General features: G+C 42.9%; 1 protein-coding gene across 8 annotated transcripts in view; it reads left to right on the top strand.

Moving 5' to 3' along the window:
• Positions 1-23,251, top strand: part of RASGRP1 (RAS guanyl releasing protein 1) — an 84,792-nt gene that overhangs the window by 36,155 nt on the left and 25,386 nt on the right. For 3 of the 8 annotated variants that reach the window (XM_016152177.2, XM_016152172.2, XM_016152175.2), the window contains exons 3-7: positions 5,037-5,147; positions 14,455-14,609; positions 20,066-20,133; positions 21,058-21,189; positions 23,094-23,247. In XM_016152177.2, coding sequence (XP_016007663.1) covers positions 5,037-5,147; positions 14,455-14,609; positions 20,066-20,133; positions 21,058-21,189; positions 23,094-23,247 — 620 coding nt within the window. Of the gene's footprint in view, positions 1-5,036; positions 5,148-14,454; positions 14,610-14,655; positions 14,713-16,396; positions 16,621-20,065; positions 20,134-21,057; positions 21,190-23,093; positions 23,248-23,251 lie in introns of those variants that run through there. The other 5 variants (XM_016152173.2, XM_016152174.2, XM_016152178.2 and 2 more) reach the window with 5 other exon arrangements.

Raw genomic sequence — 23,251 nt, 5'->3', positions numbered from 1 at the left:
ACTTCACAGTCTACTCTAGACCTATCTCACCGGCTACAGGGTTATACTTTTACTCAATTCACAAGTGTGGATCAGGAGCAGACGTGCTAGCTGGTGCATCTGAAATAACAGTATTCATCCCACTGTGATAAAACTTAGCCAAGCAGGTGAAGCCAAAGCCTTGCCAACTCTCAGCCTCTTCCTTGCTGACTTCTCGTACATTTTGGCGGTCTGACTTTATCCAAAAATGAGTGCTCCCGTGTCTCTGTGACAGATCTGGGCAGCCCTAGAGGAGTCATTGCTCCTCATTATCACGGATGGCCTTCCCTGTGGCTGCTCAGCTGCTACTGCAGGCAGGGAAGGATATGGACAGGGAAGGAAATTAAAAGTTAAGATGCTAATGCAGGCGAGGTGAGGGAGGAAAAATAATAACTGCATTTGGTCAAGCTTTCTAAACAACAAAATTAGTTGAGATCCGCAAAAGTCAACCTTTATGTCCTACTTCACTGTAGCAACAAGCACTCATACGCGCACGTGCTCACGCGCTCTCGCTCCCTCCCCCTCCCCTTCCCCCCCTCAGCCTTCCTGTGCTGGCTGTGTCTCTTGAGGGGCTATAAGGCTAGGGAAAAATACACAAGTAGAAATTAAAATAAGGTTCAAGGGTTTTTTTTTTTTTTTAAATGATCGACCTTGAAAAGAACCCTTAAGGCTGAGGTTGTAACATGCAACAGCCTGACAATTTGAACAGAAGACTAAGTGAATGACTACTGCTTTTCTTTTCCTGTAGGCCATCTGCTTTTGTAGAATTTTAAGATAAAGATCAGAGTCAGAGCAACTCCCAATGTAGCATGTGATGTTCCCATATGGACCTACACTTTCACACTTATTTGCCTACCCAACAGTGCTTTCTCATTAAACCAAACTAGACTTTACATCCTTTCCCTAATACATTTAAACCATCTTATCTGAAAGTAGAAACCATTTCTTCCCCCGTCCAGAATACCTTTACCTCCATCTTAGTCTATCAAAATTTGACCCATCCTTCAAGCCCCACCTTAAATGCCACCTCTTCATGAAGGTCGAGCCATTTCTTTTAGTCAAATCTGGCTTTCCTGGACCTTCTCCACACTGCTTTACAGGTCCTTGCTGTATTTTCTACCATATTGTAGCTAGTAGCTTCTGGCCATTCACTGGGACAAGATCTTGGTTATCTTTGCATGCACACACATAGTACCTAACAGAGTTCTTTGAACAAAGAACCTTGCACTTGTGAGACCAGTCAAGCCTGGAACTCCAACTCCGCCTCTTGGTGGTAGTATTATCCATGAACCAGTTGTTTATCCAGGGTGATATTCAAAATATTTAATAACTAGTATGGCACAGACCCCCATCAATCTGAACAGATGCCATTTGGACAGACTAAACATCAGCTCTATAGTCTTTCTCATTTGCTGAATAGATATGGTCCTTCCTACTTCATAAGGATATTGTGATGATCAAACAAGATCATACATGTGAAAATATTTTGTAAATGGAAGTGCTATACAAATGTAAGTCAGGGTTGTTTAGTGGTATTTTCAGGGCTTGTGTGTGGGCTTGGTTTCCCTGCCCTCAGCATTCCCCTCTGCTCTGCTCAGAGCAGGCTCTCAGGAGCTGACCAAGGACTTGTTGACAAGTCTAACAGGACACAACAAATCGGAAACTCTTAGAATCAAACTGTTAGATCCCACAGAAATTCAGGATATTAGCTTCTTCAAGCATTACTCCTTACCTTTTAAGTCCTAAAAATGTAGGTTTTCAATAGATAAACTTTGGAAGATCTACTCAAAAAACCATGGAAAAGGCTTTTTGAACTTGAATCTAAGCGTTTCTCACTTGAGGACATCCTGTTCTATTGCACGATGACCTTAAAATTCAGGATCCTAAAGATATTTGAGAATCTCTGTCAATGTGTCTAGGGGCAGATCTGTCTAGATCTGTAAATGGAATTAAATGCCAATGACGCTAACACACACTGAAAGAAGAGTACAATTCTGAGTCCCAGCTTTGTCCTTATAGTTTCTCAACTCATCTTTTCACCTTCTTAAAAACTGTGCTAATTTCCTCACCATCTACTCCCTACATCCCTTCACATCTCCAGATACAAATTCTTAGCTATTTCTTCCAAAAGTGTTTAACTCTTAACTTGTATTAAGTGAGCAGTAACTGTTTTGTGTTTATCAGCAGTTGCCAGTTGATGTCTGTCCTTACATACTGTAGTTTAAGTAAAGGAAATGGCCCCAGTGTAATGTTTACAGAAGAGGACTAGAGATTATAGGGAACCGATAAGAAGTAGACACACCCTTTCCCTTAATCCGTCGAGGATCCCCATTTAAAAAGCCATGCAAGTCTATCATAGACTAAAAACCCTAGAATCATAATGATAAAGTGATCAGGACAATAATTTGCAGCCCTGTTTCCTGCCACTTCCTAGCAGTGGGACCACTAATGAGTTGTTTTATCTCTCTTGAGTCTATTTCCTCATGTGTGAAGCAGAAATACCTACCACGCAGAGCTGTGGTAAAAATTAGAGTGTCTATAACAGAGCCTTGCCCCTATTTGGCACATGGAATGCTCGGTACAGGGTGGTGGTGATTACTGTTGGTATTCTCATTCAGCATGCAGGCTGGCTCCAAAAACCCTCAAGTGCTGAGAGAAAGGATGTGCCTTTAATCTTCACAGCTGTCAGAATGAGAAGCAGTGAGATACCATGGAAAGGGTGGGGCTTGAGTCGAAAGACCAAAACCCAGGTCCGAACACCGTCACTCATCAGCTGTGTGGCATTAGGCAGGTCACTTCACCTCATTCTCCTTTTCTTCACCTCTAAAATAATACCCACCCCACAGAGTTGTCTTGCTCAAATGAGCCAAAGTGCATGGAGAGGGTAGTCGATGAGAAAGCACCATTAAATGTACATTACTCTTGCTTTATCAACAGAGTTGGGGGTTTTGTGGGCCCATGTGACAACTGTCAGACAGCCTAGATATTTGGGACCCACAAATCAACCAGAAATTACAGTGATTTGGACTCAGTTCAGGACCTTGTTCTCCCCAAACGATATATAAGCTTTCTTATCTTGGCTGATCTCCTGATTATCTCTCTGCTGGGAGGGATGGGGGCAGGACCTTGTCAAGCTCTCGTTCTGCAAATGAGCAAATCGAGGCTCAGAAATGTCCAGAGCTTTCCCAAGGCTGTGCGGCCTGGGTTTGAATCCCAGGTCTGCCACTTAATAGCTTAACTTGGGAAAGTTACCTTACCTCTCCATTTGCCTCTATTTCCTCATCACCAGATAACAGTAATGCCACCTGTCTTGTAGGTCAGCACATGTAAAGAGTCTCTGGTGCACAGGAAGCCTACCATGCATGTTAACGAAGAGAGAGCAGCAGAGAAAGACATAGGGAGAGAGAATCAGGCTGATTTTTGAAAAGGTTTCATTTCTTCCCCTCAGATGCTGCATTTCCTCTATCACTACCAAATCTTTCTCCTGGTTCTTCCTTCTCCCAGTTGGTATCACTGTTATGAATTTCAGTGTTGCGTTTGGGCTGTTTCTGTAATACGGTGACACAGCACTATTTCCTGACTTGGGTTGTGTCGAAACATTCTTATTTGCTCTTGGCTCCTTAGTATAGGGCACTTTCTTTCAGGCACTGAGATTCGTTACCCACCCATGCAGGCCTTCTCTCAGAGTTGCTTCCCGGGGCCTTGTGCACATTTCTCTCCAGCACCTCAGTAAACTCTAAGAAATCCTTCTGTCTTAAGGGTCTGAGGGGAGGGTGCATTTAAAACCTGGGATTGGAAATAGGTTTTGAAGGCCCCCAACTAGCTCCGCCATGGAGCGGGACCATGCTTGAGGGGAACCCGGGTTCAATCTCACTGGCACAGATTATATGACAAGGCACAGTGGCCTGCCATTCTTTGAGTTGTAATGAGAGTCAACGTTTTGTGAAAAATAAGTTTTATTTGGAATAAAGCAAAGAGAAAGACACAATAGTGTCCCAAATCCAAATCCAGTAAGAGAAATATGAACAATTCACTGTTGTAGTCAGTTGACTAAGCATTTTTTCTATTTTTAATCAATAGTAATCTAATCCTAATGACAACCGAAGAAGGGGAGAAGAGACTTTCAGAATAACTTCTATCTGATTACAAAAGACTTTGCTCAGTTACTTTCACCACAATGGTGGTATGACGATGTTTCTGGTACAGAACTGTTCACTGCAGAGCGTTATAAGCCAAGGACAGTTTTTATGGTAACAGCACAATTTGTGGTAAGACTGTACTCGATGTAGAGCTATCTATCGTGGGTCAACATACACCAACTCCTTCAGTCCCGTTATGACCTGGAACGAGGTTATCTAGGCAGGTAGGTGTGTTAGGATCAAGTCACACCTTGAGAAGAACGTTCCGAAGGAGGCCGAATTTGAGGCTAACGAGTCTCAGCTAGACCTTGTGTTATGTCACTGCATATTGGGAAAGTTCCCTGGAGTTGCTTCTTAATACCTTTTTCAGCTTGTCAACAAATATGCAAAAGTGCAGAATTTAACACAAGAATGAAGCCACAGGAATGTGCTCCAGTGAGCGGGGAAAGAGCATTCGTTGCCCTAGATTTTCTCCCGTTTTCATTTGTTTCTTCGGGTCCACTCCCCCTTTGCTAGCCTCTCTCTCAGCCACGTGCTGGCAGTGCTCTGTGTCCTCTGGCAAGCTGGGACAGGGCCCTGCTGCCCGTTTGCCCCCTACTAGGCACATTCCTATGTTGCCGTTGTGGGGAATTATCACTGTGTGTGAGCCAGGTAGGCTGCATCAGCAAAGAATCAAATCACAGCTTAACTTCCCAGCCACATGATTTGATTGTTCCTAAGGAGTTCAGCGGGCCCCAGAGAAGCAGCCGGGTATTCAGTGGGTGCCACCTTCTAACAGCGTCTCTGAGAGTTTGAGGTCATAGTGTCCTCGATGTCCCAGAGTCGATCACTGAGTCTGCCCAGGACCTGTCACACCTTCTCTCTCCCCTTGTCTTTTAGTGCCAGCCCAGCCTCCCAACCCTCATCCCCAGAACTGTGTCCAGTTTACACAACCGAAGAGGACAGCCGACCTTGTGACTTCTCAGACCCCTGATTCTTCAGACATGACAGGTCCGGTCGAGGCGGCAGTCCCCAAGGAAGACCGGCTGTCTTGCACAGCAGAGGCGACACAGCTAAAAGCTCTTTTTAACTCAAGGCAGTTCATGCACTTGGTTAGATATGTGTAGATTAGTCGCTCATCCAGAAAATCTAGGTCATCCTTTGCACAGAGCCCCACACTCCAGCAGAAAAGCCATGCCCAGGGAGGCATGTTCCTGTCCAGGTCTGGTTTAGCTGACGATGGAGCGAGTGGCTGCTGCAGGGGAGAGGGGGGGTGGGCCAGCACGGGGGGCTGTGAGCCCACAGGGAACTTGTTTTCACCCATGTGGCCGCTGGCTCACAGGCTTTCTGCTTTCTAGTCGTCCTAGCTAAATGGTGCCAGTAATAACTGCTTTGTGTTAATGTCGTGAAAAGTAGTGGCTTTCAAAGTTCAGATCTGTAGAGAGATTTTTAGACCGCATGCAACATGATTGCAGTGAGCAGGCGAAGAGGTTGGTCCGTACGGGGTAGGGCTTCTTGGGGAGAAAAAGAGAAGTGGGAGGTGGGTAGGGAGTTTAGCTTTGCAGCATATGTGGGTGAAAGGTAGAGCCCTTCTCAGTAGAACTAGTCTTCACCCCATTCATCTCATATTCCCTGAGGAGAAGCAGGTACATTGTGAAGAGCCCTGGGCTGGGTGTCAGATGGACATCCCTGTCCAGGAGCCTCCACTCATCAGCCCTGGGACAATGGCCAGGGCATGGTACCTCAGTTTCCTTATCTTTAAAGTGGAGCCCGTGGGTACTGCTACTGCACACAGTTGTGCAACTCGGGTGTTCAACACAGATAATTCTGTTTGTTGAAAATGAGTGCTATAAAAACATACTGTACTGCTATCAACTGTTCTCATCTCGGGAGAATAAAAGTTCTCCAGGGCTGGCCGGCTTCGGAGATGGCTTTTGGGTGCAGGCGCATGTTTTGTGCCCGTGTCTGTACCTATGTGCTGTGCTACCTGAAACCCCTGTCCCTCCTCCTGCTCCACCACTCCGACCCAGCAGGACAGTAAATAAGTATCAACAGAATGAAGGGAGGAAAGCACAGGTGCCTTTTTTTACCTAGTGTCTCCCCAGTTGGCCTCTCTGGGACAGGCGTGGAAGGAAGCCTAATGAGACCAAATCCCCTGTATGTAGGGGTGGGTTAGCCAGGTTTCCCTTCTCTGATTCCCTGTCTTTGGCCATCATCACCCCCCAGGGGTTGGGAAGGAGCAGAGAGAAGAGGTGGGCCTGACCAGCCCCTCTTTCACTTAAAAAAAAAAAAAACAAAAAAAAAAAAACACCTCTGCTTAAAGTCCTGTTGCAGAAGTTTGGAATTGCAGGTCATGGTTAAATGGAGGCTTGTGAACTGTCCATGTCGTGATGTCCCCTGGCCATTGCAAATAGATAATTAAAAGCTTGTAATTGTAAACAAGATACTCAGAGCTCCTGGACACTGTACTGGACCAAGGAATAGAAAACATTTCTTACTTGTCAGGCCCCGCACCATCGGCCTGGGTGTGATGTACCAGGTTATCACAGAAGTGGCAAGAGCAGGGCTAAATTTATAAGGAACTGGGGACTTCTTTTCTCCCAAATCTCACCTTATATTAAATTTTTTGTCCTTGGATTAGAGCGCTAACCACTCCAAGAAGTTGCTTTTGCAATGCAGATATTCTGAGAGGAGTCATCTTTGAAATCTTTCTCTTTACCAGAGGAATTTGTAGATCTGGATAACTGCTCAGTCACGATGGAAGGCCCAGAGGGCACAAGATTCAGAGTGAAATGAGGAGTACAGTAGTTTCAGGAGCACTTGGGAACAAGGACACCACATGGGAAGGAATACAACAAGGTGCTGAGCAGGCACCAGCCTTTTTGACCGTAGGTCCACTGACCAGACTGACAACCGTGCCTTGTTGGAGCCACCACATCTGGATGGAAGCTAACTGCAAGCATCAGTCCCCAGCTCCACATTCAGTGAGTTCACATCGATAGCTTGGGATTGGCCATAGTGAGAGTGTTTACACTACAGAAATCTGCAAACACTGCAAATCAATGACACCTCTTCCCTGTCACCCCAGGAGAGCTGTTTTTTAAACTCTAACCAACATACCACTGACAACAACCTTATGATTCTTACACTTGCCCTGGGAGGTGAGAAGCCATCCTTAGCAAAACAGTTGCTTTTTCCCAATTGTTCTCCTCCTGCATCTTGAGGGGCCAGGGACAAAAACAATGTTAAGGTGGTGTCTGATACATGTTTTAAGCTGCTCAGGTAGTAGAAGCTCTGAGAATTCTATGTATCGCCACATTCTTTCTTCACATGTACTTCCTGCCCCAGTTGCAACTTTTGGCACTAAAACACAAAATAAAACAAATAACAACAAGCTAGTGAACTTATTTTCAGCTTGCCGATTTTTGTGCGCTCTCCAAACAGGATTTAATGAATGTAATAGTCTTGCTGTTAAGTAGGTTTTGTTTCTTTAGAACACTTACCTTGTTGTTATACATTCAGAATTCTGTGTTCTTCCTGGAGCCCATCTTCTTGTTTCTGGAGATACTGACCTCCATTCATTGCTTCAGCCCTGCTGTAGGCTCTAGATCCAACTCTGCCTGCACGATTTTCTGATGCTAGCTTTCCAATACCATTTTCTGGTCCCTGGTTTTCATGTACCTGTTATTTTGTGTTATGCCCCCAACACTGACAGCCTCTCTACCCTCAGCATACCAATTTCTGATGTTCTGCCTTTGGTACATTCAAATCCTTTCAGACATCAAGAGATTTCCATGGAAACCAAAACAAAGGAGAAGAAAAGGCTCTGTTCTGGAGTTTCTCTGGCGTTAGACATGTTTTATGTCCATTTCACAGCAAGTCACTTCTGCCTCATCCCCCAGACAAGCCTTCACTATAGGAAAGTCACCCCACATCTTGTCAGCACCAAGCGGGGCCTGGGATGCAGCCACTTGCACCTTTGCTCTCACAGGATTCTAATCATCAGGGAGCAGTTCATCGCTCTTAGAGGCAAATAGCTTACTTAAGGCTAAACCACAAAAAGGAAAAAAAGAGTGTGCAGGAAGAGGGCTGGACCATATGGCCTCTTGCATCTTGAAGTTCTAGGTCACCTCACCACGGATATCAAAAGATGCTTCCTGAACCACCACACTGGATAGTGTCTCTCCCTTCTCTGAACTTTACCACCATTCTGCATAAACTTCCATGGCTTCAGTCTTCACAGTTACTGCCTGATATTATTAGGTTTCTTGGATGTGTGTCTTATTCCCCAATTAGACTGTGAACTCCTCAATGATGGACTTTCTTATAGCTCTTCAGATTTCCTTGGGGACCCAGGGCAGTGCCTTGCACAGAGTAGATTGTCAATACTGGTTAATTGTGTTCAAAATTGTTTTTAACTAAAGTAGAATGAAAAGTTGCTAGAATATTTAGGGAGCTGTATCCCCTCATTGGAAACGTACAATCAGAGGCTAGATAGCCACCTGTGACACTTTTAGGAGAAACTAATGCATTGGCTGGAAGGTCAAGATAGAAGATGTATAAAGTGTTTTCTGCCCCAAGATTCTGTGATTTCATGAAGTATAGCTTTTGTCAACACGAGTCTAATGCAGAAAAATGGGTTGTTGCTTCATAGACAAATGACTCCTAGAAGCCGCATTACTTTTCTCTGTGGAGCAAAAGGTCCACAGGTTGGGGTGGGTCTTTTGTATACTTCTCTAGCAGCATACATGACTCCCCAGGCCAAGTGGCAGAGTATGTAACATTGACATTTTGTACCTCACTCAGGTTTCAATCCTTTAAAAAAGTCTTCCCCTGAAGTGTGAGGAGGAGCAGATGGCAGTGAGAAATGCATTGCACATTTTACTTATTAGAATTTTTAGTATGACACCCTGCATTTTTAAAAAGCCTCAAGATGCAAACAAAATGAAATTATTCATTGAAATATTTAAATCAGCTTACAGCAATTATATCAAACTATCAAAATAACACCCAGCAGCCTGGAAGGTAGATTCCCTTTGACCACCCACTTTGAAATCTGACTTTCAAAAGTAGGCTTTTCCCATCAAAAAGGAAGAAGTGGATGCTCTGTGAGATGAGGGCAGGCAGGGAATGCATCCTGGATGAGGTCATGTGGAGGAGGTTCAAGGTCACGTGGGGGAGAGTTGGTGATGGGAATGAAGGCAAGTGAATACTCAAGACTTTCTCCTGTTGAGAAAGCGGTGTGGGGGGATGTGGTTCTGGACCTAGGGACAGAGGTGCTTCTTCTGTCATCCTGTCTCTGCTTCCCTTTGCTGAGTAAGTCATCCCCTCCTGGCCTTACCATTTACCAGCCCTTGCTTCAGAGAGAGCATGTGAAGATTAACAAGCCACAGTGGAGAAACATCACGGAACTGGAAGAGGGGGTGCAAGGTAAAAGTGGAGCATGAATATGATTGTGAATCTTAGGCAGAGCATCCTACTTATCTTAAAGGCAACCTCAATTGTCAATATCCATCAACCAAGGCTTCCATGAGTATATCAGAAATCACCAGACTACAAAAGCTAGTCTTCCTAATGTGCATTGGTACCAGTCTAATATCCCAGTGGCACCTCTCAGATTTGCAGCCATAAGGATTGGAAGAGATCTTAAGCTCATCCACTTTAGCCCCCTGCTTAATACTTGAATTACTTATTAGCCAAGTGTAGTGGAAAGAGTATGGGTTTGGGAATCGGACAGACCTGGAGCCAGATTCTTGTGCCTCCACTCAACGTCTCTTTGACCTGAAACAAATTACCTAATCTCTCCATGCTTTAATTCCCTCAGCTATAAATTATGAACAATACCAACATGGCAGAGTTGTGAGAATTAGAAATCACATCGTTAGAGTGCTTAGTACAGCCCCTGGTATTTAGTAGGATTTCAGTAACTAATAGCTGCTCTGCCAGTCACAATCATGCTTCATAAATGTCCCTTTCCAGCCTCCTGTTGGATGCCTCTGTGCTGCAAATGCTTCCCTCGTTGCACAGTCCTGGTGGTTAGAAGCTTCTGCCACATGTTGTGTCCTGTTCTCTGTCCTCTAACTTCTGTTCATACTCTGTGGTTCGTTCTTTTGTGGCCCCACTGAACACATGTAAACCTTCTCCTACAAGTAACATTCCAAATATTCGGAGACAATTCTCATCTCTCTCCTGAGTTTTCTGCCTAGTAAATCCGTTCAGACCGTTGAATCTTTCCCTGTGTGAACTGGTTTTGATCTCACCCAAGACGCTTCTAAGCCCCTTTCCCTAATATATGAGCATCCATGGGAAGAGGCTAGCCAGCCACAAAGAGTGGAAATCACAAGTCTGAGATTCTGTCCATACTAAATTAGCCTGCAACTGTGTCCATAGCTCCTTTGAACATTCTGTTGCATACCCTACAAATATATTTCACAGTTTCTCCCACGTTTTACAGTAGGGTATGGGAATATGAACACTAGCACCTCTATGAGGCAAGCTGCATTATAAAGACTGTTTTCAGATGCTGAATTGAAAAGTTACCTCCCCATAATTGCAGTAGATTTGATTGAATTATTTCCCACCCCCAATGTTTAACCTCCTCTGTGTTAGTAAACTTTTCTACTTTGTCTGGATATGCAGCAGTGCGACTTGCTTTGGCCAACAGAATAAGCCAGAAGTGACAGCGTGCCAGTTCTAAGCCTAGGCTTAAGATGCTTTGGATATTTCCAGTTGACCTTTGGTACCTTGCCATCACCACGAGAGAACATATCTCAGCTAACCCACTGACCCAAGGCAGCCTACATCAGCCAACCCCCAGCCAAGCCTCAGACACTAGAGAAAAAAATAAATGAGTTTTGCGGTAGCTTGTTATGCAGAATTTTTGTGGTAAGAGATTATAGAAATTGTGTGGGCCAGAAAACAGAGATAGCAATACTAACCCGAACCTCACCAGAGTATAAGTTTAGAAGAATTTTATGAAAGATTCACAAAACTATAACCAGGCTGGCTGAGCGCTTTTTATAAAAATGATTTGTCAAGTTGTAGCTCGAGTTTACTTTGTAAACTGTAGCCAAGAAGAAAATAAGTATGTTATATATCATCAATGAAATGCTTAAACTCAATATCTAAAGGTACATGAAAAGTTAAGGGGTCTTCTATTTGATACAGTCCACTCATTTACTCAACAAATGTTTAACGAATGTCTACCATGCACTATTCTTAGGCCCTGGAGAGAGAATCTTCTGGGGGGAGGCGGGGGGGAAGCAAACAGGACAAGGCTCAGGTCTCATGAAGCTTACATTCTAGTGGAGACTCAGAAAAGAAAAATTAAATTAAAAAGATAACTTCAGATCATGATATGTAAGATGAAGAAACTCAAGTAGGGAAATAGCTACCTCAGGTGGTTTAAGGAAGACCTTTCGTAGGTTGCAACATTGAAACTGAGACCTAAATAACATAAATGGGCCAAAGGAAGAAAGACCACATTGAAGGAAATAACAAATGCAAAGGCCAGGAGGTAGGGATAAACTTGGAGAGTTTGAGGCATAAATAGAAGTGTGGAGAGAAGTGATATGGTATGAAATGAAATGGGAAATATTGAAGGGGCCAGAACATGTGGCGATCCGTTGACCGTAATAAGGAGTTTGTGCTTTATTACAAGTATCATGGAATCCATTAAAATGTCTTGAGCACATGATCTGTTGTAAAAATGTGAGGAGCTCACTCGCTTCTGGATTCTGTGTGAAGAATGGACTGTAGGTGGACAAGAGTGGAAGCAGGGAGGTCAGTTAGGGTATTGCATTGTGGTCATGGCTACAACTAGTGTGATGAAGAGAAATGGACAGGTTTGTGATATAGTTTCAATTTAGAATCAAGGCTTGCCGATGGATTGGATGAGAGGGAAAGTGAAAAGAAGGGTGACCTGTAGGTTTTTGTTTGGGTGACTGAGAGGATGGTCGGTGGTACCATTTTCCAAGATGTGGAATAGTGGAGGAAGAACGAAATGGTGGAGGGAGAGGTCAGAGTTTGATTCGGATGAGTTAAGTTCGAAATTACACATCTGAGTGGATTTGCCAAGTAGGATGTTGGACATACTAATCTGGTACTCAGGGATGAAGATGCAAGTTCAGCAGTTACAGATAGTATTTTAGCTGAATGACTAGATGAGTTAAAAAAAAAAAAAAAGGTTTTTTTTTAATGTCAAATTTAAGAAGTTTTAAATTTTTTAAATTGTTAGAAAAAAGAAGTGGGAGGAATAAGCCACAGAGCATGGTGACATTTAAAAGCTCAGCAGAGGAAGAGGAGACAGAAGAAGAGCTTGAGAGAGAAGCTAAGAGAGTGTGATGTTATGGAAGCCAAGAGAAGAAAGTGTTCCAGGAAAGAGAGAGTTGTCGATGTGGGTTGAGTCGCCTGCAACTTGAGTCATAAAGTAAGATGAGGACAGAGGCATAAACTATTGGATTTGGCAATGTGGAGCTGCTTGGTGACCTTGAAAATAAAATGTGTAGTGGAATAATAGAGTTAGAAGTCAAACCAGAATGGCCGAAAATGAATGAGAGGTGAGAAATTGATGACAGGTTTTACCAAAAGAACAGAGAAACAGAGGTAGCTAGAGAGGATGATAGTTTGAGGTTTTATTCCATTTCGTTTTATATAGGAGATTCTGGGGCATGTCCAAATGCCAATGGAAGTAATCCAGGAGAGACAGAGAAAAGTGGACAATGCAGGAGAGAAAGTGGACAAAGGCAGGGTAAGAGTCCTTGGGAAAGGCAGTGACCGAGAGCACAGTGGAAGCGTTAGCCAATCTGAGGCCTTCCGTGGAAACGGGAAGACAGGCAGTAAGAGTAATAGAGTGCGGGTGAATTGGTGCATTTGGTGATGGGAAGGTGAGCGATCCCGTCAGTTTACTTACATTTTCTCACTGAACTATGATTTTAGGTCATCCTTTGAGAATGAGCTAGGACTTCTCGATCCTGAGCCCAAATGCACTATGTCCTTCATTTATCATTTGGTACACTTGGAAAAAAATGAAAACAACGACACCTTTTATACAGTATATTTTAAAGAGCTATCAAATGATAAAGCAATTCTTTATTTTATTATTTTATTCTTTCATTTGGTATTTTACCCTGAATTATTCAAGTTCCCAGCAGGAAATAGAATTCACATAGTTTATTTAAATGAAGACACTTTACTGATGGACCTATATACAGAGATGAGAGTGGAACTAAGAGAGCTGCACCTAGGGACAGTCAGCAGCCAGAAGTCATTGCCACCCTCACGGGCACAGGGCCAAGGGAGACACGAAGTGTCAGATCCCAGTGAGCTGGAGTCGGAGTCATGAAGGAGGGGCCGACCAGTGTGATCTGTCATCAGAGACCTGTAGCTACTGTCAGGGAAGTGGCACGAAAGCAGAGAGGGAATGAGAAAGAAATATCCTGACTTCTTCCTCCTCTCATCTCGTGCTGATGCCACCCAATGGCTGAACCCAGCTGGAAGCCGGCTGGCAATGCCGATGCAGTCCATGGGAAGGACGGAGACTAGATCTGGCAGCAAATAACCAGCAAGCCCCTCATACTTCATGCTGTAGCTGTTGAAAAGATTTTGAAAACTACTTTAAGGGACATCTTTATACCCAATGCCAATATATAGAATGTGTCTTATAATTTGCTACCAGCCGGGATTTGGAAAACCTAGCTAACCATGCCCTTTGATACAAATCATCGTGGATACTTATAAACCCACCCATCATCTCAAAATCTAATGTTTGCCCATAGTCTTCCTCCTCTACTTTCATCCAGAGGCATACTGCCCATCAAACTAGGGATGTTTATGTTTCAGAGCCTCTCCAAGGCCATGGGAGAGCTCTAGAAGTGTATTCAGATGGTCGTATGCTTCTGTAAAAATTGCAAAAGTTAGGCAATCTAGTAAGACCATAACCGTTTTTACTCTGACTTCAGAAAGAACCTCCTGAACCCTGGCTATTACGTGTACTTTAGGCCCCACGAAACCTGAATCCGCTTGTGCTTTCAAAAGAGGCTCAACCGTACCGTTGCAAATTTTATCCCTTTCCCAAGGTTCTACCATTTTTCAGGTGGGGCGGACATTTTTGGAATAGGAGACTTCAACAGGAAGATAAAAGCAAAAAAGGGAGGGACGGATGGTGCTACAGGCAGTGGGAGAAAAGTGCGGTGCCTGAAGAACCCACAGTCTGGCCACGCGCCCTTGAGTAACGGAGGGTCGGTCGTCGGGGGCTCCACCAGGTGACTGACTTCTCACTGCTGCGGACTCGCTCAGATGCTGCTCTTTATGTTTTCAGATGCAGATGGCAACCTGTGTCGAAGTAACCAACTGTTGCAAGTCATGCTGACCATGCACCGAATTATCATTTCCTCTGCCGAACTGCTCCAAAAAGTTGTCACCCTATATCCTTTTAGCAATGACTGGAAATCCCAAAATGGGATTCCTTCTGAAGTACGTTGAAATTTGAAGTGTGATTTCATTTTGGTTAATTCGGAATAACCCTGAGTGGTAAATGGGTTCATATGTCCTTTCAGGATATGCAGTGTGTACATCGGTATGTATCTGTGTGTGTCTTCTGTTGGGAGGGACAATATTATTGATGCTGATTGCTCTGGGCAGTAGTCAAAGAAATCAACATAGAAACAGTCTTCTTCAGTGCCTGTGGCTAGGAGAAATACCTTTCACATAGAATAGCCAAAATTCGTATCTATCCTGTGCAAATTGACAAGCATACAAGCATGGTTCAAATGATGAACTGCATTCCTGCTCTTCCATCCAATTCTGCAATCTTCTTCAGGTTCTGAAAAAAGCTTCCTAATGCCATAGCATCTGGAGAGTCTGCTGATGCCTGTTAGCTTCAGGTAGCAAACACTACTAGATTTTAACCTCCTTACAGGGTGTGAACTGAGTGGGGTGGAGAAAGCACTTGCCTTCTCCCTCTCGTTGATGACACTGTAAGCTGTGACCCCCTAAGAGAAAGGGCTGTAGGTGGGGTGAGACTGTTTAGCACCTAAAGCCAGGTCCCTGGCACTGAGTCATGACTTGTGGCTCTTCTAATCTTTTACTACTCACCCAGATCTCTCCCTTTTCATCTTCTGGCACACTGATAAAAATAAAAGCCACCAAGCCTGAATCTTTTCTCTAAACCTACTTATAAACCTTTACCTCTTATCTCAAAGGAGGTGTTTCCAGTTGGCATTCCAAGGGCAGAGCGTTGGGAGAGGTCCACGTCATAAGAGGTGCAGGTAATAAGTGGGTGTCTCATTGGCAGAGAGTTTTAAAACCGTAATAAAACTGACTCAAAGTCCATCTGCTTTTTATTAACTTAATGTACCAGCAATTCTAAACAATGGCAGGGATTAAATACTTCTCGCTAGAAAAATTGTTTGTCGGTCTAAGGCCTAAATTGTACCTGGGGTGCCTGCCCTTGGTACACCGCCAGCTGCCAGCCCACATGGTGAGCTCACCCATCTCCCTTCCCTTCTCCCTCCCACTTCTCACAGAATCTTACCCATCAGTTTTCTCCCCTCTCTCCTATACTTTTAAACTCTGACTGTTCGATGGCACCTGCCCCTCAGCCTAAAACACATTCAAGTCTCCCCAGCCTAAAAATAAACTCTCAACCTTGCCTCCCCTTCATTCCATTGTTAGGGTTAGAAATTTGATGTGCAAACTTCTTAAAATAGCCTACAGTCAGTATCTCCAGTCTCTCAACTCCCACTCATTCCTTAATTCAACTGTGGCCTGCACTCCTGTAACTCAAACTTTCCTCTGATGTCATCAGTGACCTCCTAGTTGCCAAGACCAATGGCTTTTTTTCCATCCTTGCTTATGTTGACCTCCCAGAAGCACTGGGCATCATTGACAAGCCCTCGCCTCTACAGACTCTCCCTCCAGGGCTCCTGGGATTGCACCTTCCTGGCTCTCCTTCCTCCTGGGCCGTCTCTCCTCTACCTTTTCATCTAGCATCTTCTTTGAGCACCTCTAAAATACAAGGATAACATCCTGTTTTTACCTCACTCTACTTCCTTCCCTGGGTGATTTCTCACCAGCATTATCACTGCCATTCCTCTGTGTTGATGACTTTCAAGTCTGTATTTCTCTAACCCAAACCATTTTTTAAAAAATGTTTATGCTAGTTTGTCTCGCAGACACTTGAATCTTAACATATTCAAAGCTTAACTCATTAACTCACCCCACCCCCACCCCAACAACTACCCCATTAGTTTTGCTTTGACACCTGTATTTTCATTTTCACTTTCAGTTCCCGGTGGCATTACCCATTCAGTTGCCTAAACCAGAAACATCAGCAGCACTGTCGACTCTGATCTGGCCTCTTCTCCCTGTTCCCATGCCACTGCGTTCACTCGGGCCCCCATGGTTTCCGAGGCCTCTGTCTCATACGTGCCTCTCCCTCCTGTTCATTATCTACTTCTGAGGCTACTTTCCCAAGACAAATCAGGTAGGTCATTGCTTCAGAGCCTCTGCACTGCAAGGATGATGTCAGAGCCCTCAGTTGCCAGGAAGTGGCCTCCACAGTCTGACCCTGGTGTGTGTCCTGCTGCGTCCTGCAGCTCTCAGACCCCTTTCCCTCCACGCTGAACTTAGTGCGCTGGACTGTGCTGGGTCCCCTTACAGTTCCCGTGCCTTCTTCTCCCTCTTTGGCAAACTCTTTCCAGACCCTCTGTGAAGTCTTTCCTGACCTTTCCAACCCCTTCCTTAAAAAAATAAAAAAATACATCTAGTATTTTAAAATAGTATTATGGATTGAAAATCTTTAATTCCTATGACTTTAGTTTTGTATGGCTTAAGTCATGTCTCTTATGTCCCTGGTCTGGATGTAATCTGCTTTGAAAAGCTTTTCATCTATGATTGCAGAAGGTGTGAAGTACTTTAATAACTCTGTTAGCTAAATGAATTTATCTAAATAAACTTCAGTCTGTAAGTTTTGAAATGTTATAGCTATATACTCTGGTCGTTAAAGATGACTATTATAAGTAAACTGCAAAACATTTGTGTCTAGTTTTGCAAGGGTACTGAAAAATTACGAGTTAAAGAAAAAAATCTATTTTTAGCATATATTTAAAAATACATGTACCATATTGTAAATTACTTTTTTCATATCCTCCCCATTAGACTGTGTGTCCCTCAAAGGCAGAAACCAAGGCTTGTTATCTATCTCTGTTTCTCTAGAACTTAGCTTAGTGGTCATCTCATGGTAGGACACAATTAATGTTTTATTATTGTGGGTGCGAAACACTCAGATACTTTTTCTGTATCTGTCAGGACTTTGAGGTGAGAAATCTGGGCTTTGCTCAGGTCTGTGTAGGGGGAAGGGATTCCAAGAAGGGAATATGACTCTATCATCAAACCCCAAGTTAAACATTGAAGGCAAGACAATCCTTTTTTCACACTTATTTTCTCTGTTCTGTCTTGAGAGTAACAGAATTGTTAAATAAGCTCAGAAGGGTTTCTGGTTTTCCACTGTCAGAGTAATTTGAAAACATGCTGTGAATAGTTCAGAGATGCCTGAAAACTACAGTCAGAACTGACCTGATATTTTACAGTCACAGGACCAGCTGCGAAGTGAGGGGAAAGGTGTGGAGCCTAAACTTCTAGCCACAAAGCCTTTTTCTCAGGTCGGGAGACGCACGGGCCTCTTATTACTGGCCTGTTATGAGTGCTGGCTTCATCTCTTCAAGTGAGCAGCCTGATTTCTGGCTGCCTTTGCTGTGGCATAGGGGCTCCCATGACCTTGGGAGGCTCTGCCCTTCTGACTGGCATTCTGCCTGCCCCGCAGGCTCAGCACTCCAATGTAGACGGACAGGATTTACATAGATCCCGCCTCACATGCGGCCACCCTGTGCTGCCAGAAGGGCATTTGAAGAGAAGGATAAGGAACCACCAGGAGGAAGATAAACTCCACAGTAAAAGGCACCATGTTGATTTACATGTCCACTTAGTTGTTTTAAAAGAGATGTGTGTTTTTTGTGCTTTCATCATTAAAAAAGGGAACAAAAATTTCAACAAGCAGATCAAATGATAAAAATATAAACTCTAAGACATATTTATCTGGAACGTACCTTTATGCTGAATCTCTTTGGATTGCAGGGATGCATTTTCTTAGCGATGTGGCATAAAGACATGTAAGGTCATCTCATCCTCACTCCTACCTTTTATACCCAAACAAAGGCAGGTGTCAGAACCTGTTACTTCATGAAGTCTGCTCGTTGCCTGGGCTTATTTTTATTTTGATTGCCTTTGTTGATGTGTGCATGGTTTTGTGTTTTTGATTTTGTTTTGTTTTGGTGCCCTCCAGGTCAGATTTTATAGGCTCTAAATCTATTAAAATTTAGGTTTTTTGAAAATAGTCATTTTATTAGAAGTACAAATTGCACAACCACAGTTTTTCTTTAGGGGTTCAAGTTTAGCTTGCAAATCTATTATTCTTTCTATAAGTCTTGCATGTTCCACCATTTTTAAGGGGCCTTCAAAAATGTTTTGTTAATTCAGAGAATGCTAATTAATTAAATACTTCCGATTGTTTTAAACTACAATTAAGACTTTTACATTTTAGGTTTTCTAAAAGTACTTCAGAGGCCTTCTAAATTCTAAATAGTTTTTATAACTCTAGTAGATTAAAGTTATAAGCAGTAAAGCTAACATTATCTTAGATGTTCCAAAGCTATGCATAAACTTAATAAGATTTCAATTTAAAACCACAGGTCTAAAGCACTTAATTATACATTCCAAATTGCAGTTTAAAACCTATCATTCTAATATGCTCTTAAATATTACAGGCATATAAAAATCTCAAAATGCACAGATTCCTTCCTAATAAAAAAAATCAACACGATGGGGACTTTTACTTTGCTATTTTTAATTCTCAGTTTTTCAGGAGTTAAAATATGCATACCCACTGAAGAAAAACTGCTCCCACCCCAGTTAATCAACATCTCTACTGGCTTCTTCTCCCTGATCCCTCTCAGGGGCCCTGCTGGAATTCACTCAGCCCTGAATGGCAATTATTATGGCACAGTTTTTAGAAGAGAAAGAGGGCAGAGTCTTGCAGGGCACACAGCCCACACAGCCTGATTCCTCAGTCTGTTGATGGAAGATGGTAGGACCCACCCAGATTCACCATGAGATTGGACTTTGCATTTCTTTCACTCTTAAATGGATGTTCTTTCCATATATCTCTAGAGACATATGAACTTGATGGAATCTTGCCGTTCTTTCATATTCTTAGGATGGCACCATTCTCATGGAATTTTAGGATATGGAGCCTTAATGTGATTGTATTTTGGATTATTCATATGGCTTCGTCTGTCATGCCATCACAATTTACAGGGCCAACCTACCGAATTTATATATCCTATATCCTCTATGTGGATGTTGGCATTTTTGTATTATTGTTCTTAATAATGACAGTATATCTGAATATTTATTCCTTTCCCTTCTCATTCATTGCACACATTCTTTATCGATTTTAAAAGATAAGAGGCTGCTCTTTTTAACTTGTCTCAGTTGGACTCATAGTCTTTTGGACATGGGCAAGAGGTCATTTGTCCCTTCTTCACTTCTTTTAGGTCACCTTGCTGGGGCCCTTCCCTGCAGTTGACTTCTTAGCTCTACTCCTGCAAAGGAAATGCTGTGGCCTCATTCCATAAGCCCTTTCACCATGGGCTGGATAGTCACCACATCATTCTTCTAGGTGACGATAAGCACACAGCAGCATACATCAAGTTGGTTTTTATCCTATAGCCAGAGAGATGAGAAAACATTTTAATTAAAAAAAAAAAATTATTTGTTGGGGGAGGGGGGGGGCAGTAGTTTTAGTAAATACTGCCACAGATGAGAAGTCGTTTGGCTGTTATAACAGAGGCTTCCATTTCCCTTAACCACAGCCCACGTATCAGGATGCCTTGGCAAGTAATTCACCAGGGCTTTGCCTGAAGATCTGCTATTTCGTAAGGTAACGTTTCTGCATGCATTTGGAACTTTGTGGAGTGGGGCAAAATGGAGCAAGGTGACTCCAGCTCTTTCCTTGTCCTCCCCGCCTTTCGCTTCCTGACAATCTATGTATAAACCACCTCTAGAAAGACTGGAAAGGGCAGTTGTTAGCACTGCAAATTCCTTAATAGAGCACAGTCCATTTCTGTTAGTGGGCCTGAACTTAATATTTTATACCAGTCTTTTCCTCAGTCTTACAGCATTTTGGTATCAAATAACTTAGAGGTTATCACTTGTTTTTATTATTAATTACAAAAGTAATAAAGCTCATATTAGTGCATTTTTCAAATACAGAAAATATACTAATAATCACTCATATTCAACTACCTACTTTGCTATAGTTCCTTTGTCTTTTTTCCAGATTTTTAAAAATATAGTTGAGATCAAAACACATAGAAAATTTTGTGTTCTATAGTTTTAACTTAACTTTATATTACTCTTTTCTAGTCATTAAAATTTGTGTGACTGTTTTAATGGCCACATTATATTCTAAGTTATGATAAAGTATAATTTATAGGTACATTACCCCACCTTTGGACATTTGGTTTGTATGGAGTTGTGTTATTTATAATTATCTGTTACACATGATTGTGCCTAAAGCTCTGTCATGGCTCCTTTGATTATGATATGCCTTATCCTGTCAAAGCATTTAGTGTAAGGAGGGGCAGAGAATTGTCAATGGATTGTTTTCTTCCCTTCCCCCATGCTCCCATCCCAGCTCCCCAGCTCCTTATGTTCTATATATAGAATATATATTCTATGTTCCCAGAAATAATAGAAGGACAAAACAGTCTCTTTCCCTGAGTCGTCTTTGTGGGAAGAACCCACCAAAGTGTGAGTCCTTGCTTACAGTTTTGGACTGTGTTTTTTAACTCCCTTCTTGTAGGTACTGGATTACAGAATTCTGGATCATGTTCAAAATGGATGCCAGCTTGACAGACACTATGGAGGAGTTTCAGGAACTGGTGAAAGCTAATGGTGAGGAGTTACACTGCCGCCTGATTGACACGACTCAAATGTGAGTGTCAAGGTTTTGATAAATCTTTCAAAACCACCTCCTCTTGAAATACAATCCAGGCTGCTCAGCTAGGCTCTGACTCCCAGCAGTAACTGCTGCTCTCTTCACCTGGAGAAGCCCCTCACACAGGCAGGGTCAAATTGCCTCACCAAAGTGAAAAGCTTGACATTTAACAAACAAACAGAGAAGCCCCCTGGTGATAAAGCTGTGGGTGACTAATCTTCAAGAGCAGAAAAAAATATGGCTCAGTCAAAAAGAAATCAGGTAGCAAGATATTGACTAAAATGTATCCAGATCATGAGAAACTGAAAGTGTGGTGACTAAATTCATGCTTCTTCGGCAGCAAAGGCCTCCAGAACTTGAAAATGGGGAAGGGACTGCTGAAAACTGAATTGAGCAGAGAGGGTTAATAACGTGTGTGGATTCTGTGAAAGACTTCCAGAGCTGGAAGATATCTCAGGGATATTTCACATTATTTATGTGGTTGGCCCACTCTGGAAAAATAAGTGCCTTTCCAGATTTGAGAGAGGAGAGTATACACATTGTACACTAAGACTTTTAGAATGTGGCCAATTTATGTTGGAATAGTGCAGATCCCAAGGATATAGAATTCTAGAACTGAAGCAAATTCTAGAGGTCATTTCATCCAACATCCTTGGAAACTGAGGCTCAACAAGGTTGTCGGACTCATCTGGGGTCACATGGCTAGTTTAGTAGCAAAGCAGAAGCTAGACTATGAGGGCCTTCAATACACTGTGTCATAGCCATGTAGAAATGTAGAATTTCAAAATCACATTTTGTAGTCTCACATAAATCTATCAATATGGATTTTCTGTATAGTTCTCTGCTTAGAACTATACAACTTGAAAAAAAGAAAAAGATTTTCAAGTGAACAGTTTTCTCATTTTAAGGACACAGAACCTATCCCCAATGGCAGTTTTCAAATGCAAATCTCCTTGTCCCAATATGCCCCTAGATGACTATCCTCCACCAATATTTTTCACAGTATCTTCTTTAAGAATTAGTGGGATGCTGCCTGGCCAGATATAGTTGAGAAATGGTGAGTTGAACTTGCCTTTTACAGTGCACCTCAGAGTCTGTAATATGCTCACTGGCCAAGGGGATCACAGAATTTATAGCATTCCCCAAACTCATTTGAGCACAGAACCCTTCTGTTATACAGGTTGTCAGGAACACCGGTTTGGAACAGATCTGCAACCTGCTACCTCTCAAAATGGCTGTTTCCCTTTGCTTTCTTAGTGTAGGAAATTGAAACTGAGTCACTCAACAAGAAAGACATGGGTCGATTACAAGACAATGGGGTGGGGGGAACCTCCAGGGGTGGCTAGGCTTCCTTGGTCATTTCTGTGGCTGGGGACATTTGAGGAAACACCACAAGTCTGCGCAGAGTGGCCACAGATTCCTGTACGACTCTCCTCTGTGTGGTTCTCTGTACTCTTCTGGCATGAAAACTGCACTCCTACCTTGAGATTGCCAACTAGATAGAGAGTCCCCATCAATCTTACGGGAATGAAGGGACAGATGGCAGACATGGAGAGAACAGACATGCCTAGGACTAAGAGACTAAATGAAGAAGTGGGGACCAAAGGCCAGGAAACCATGACCAACGCCTGAGACTCTGCCCCTCCCACGGCCTTACAAACATTTACCCAGTTCCCATGGCACTTTCAGAAGGTTCATAGAAAACCATCAAGGTTTCTTAGTTGCCACCATAGAAAAAATTGATATGAAGAAACTCTGTTAATGTATTGTTTTGGCCAAGGAAAATTAGCTCATGGTTCTTTGTATAATCTTATGGAAAATGTCAATGGATTTACTTTCATTAAAAAACAATCTTGATTTATTTTCCCCCATCTTCTCTCTTTCACGGTTAACCACAAAAGCAATGCCCGTGACTGGTCCAGAAAACTTACTCAGAGGATAAAATCGAACACCAGCAAGAAACGGAAAGTCTCCCTGCTCTTTGACCATCTGGAACCAGAAGAGCTGTCAGAGCATCTCACCTACCTGGAGTTCAAGTCCTTCCGGAGGATATCCGTAT

This window comes from Rousettus aegyptiacus, unplaced genomic scaffold, assembly GCF_014176215.1.
Source record: "Rousettus aegyptiacus isolate mRouAeg1 unplaced genomic scaffold, mRouAeg1.p scaffold_m13_p_3, whole genome shotgun sequence".
NCBI classification, from domain to species: domain Eukaryota; kingdom Metazoa; phylum Chordata; class Mammalia; order Chiroptera; family Pteropodidae; genus Rousettus; species Rousettus aegyptiacus.
The sequence above is the reverse complement of the archived record's forward strand: the minus strand, read 5'-3'. Positions and strand labels throughout refer to the sequence as shown.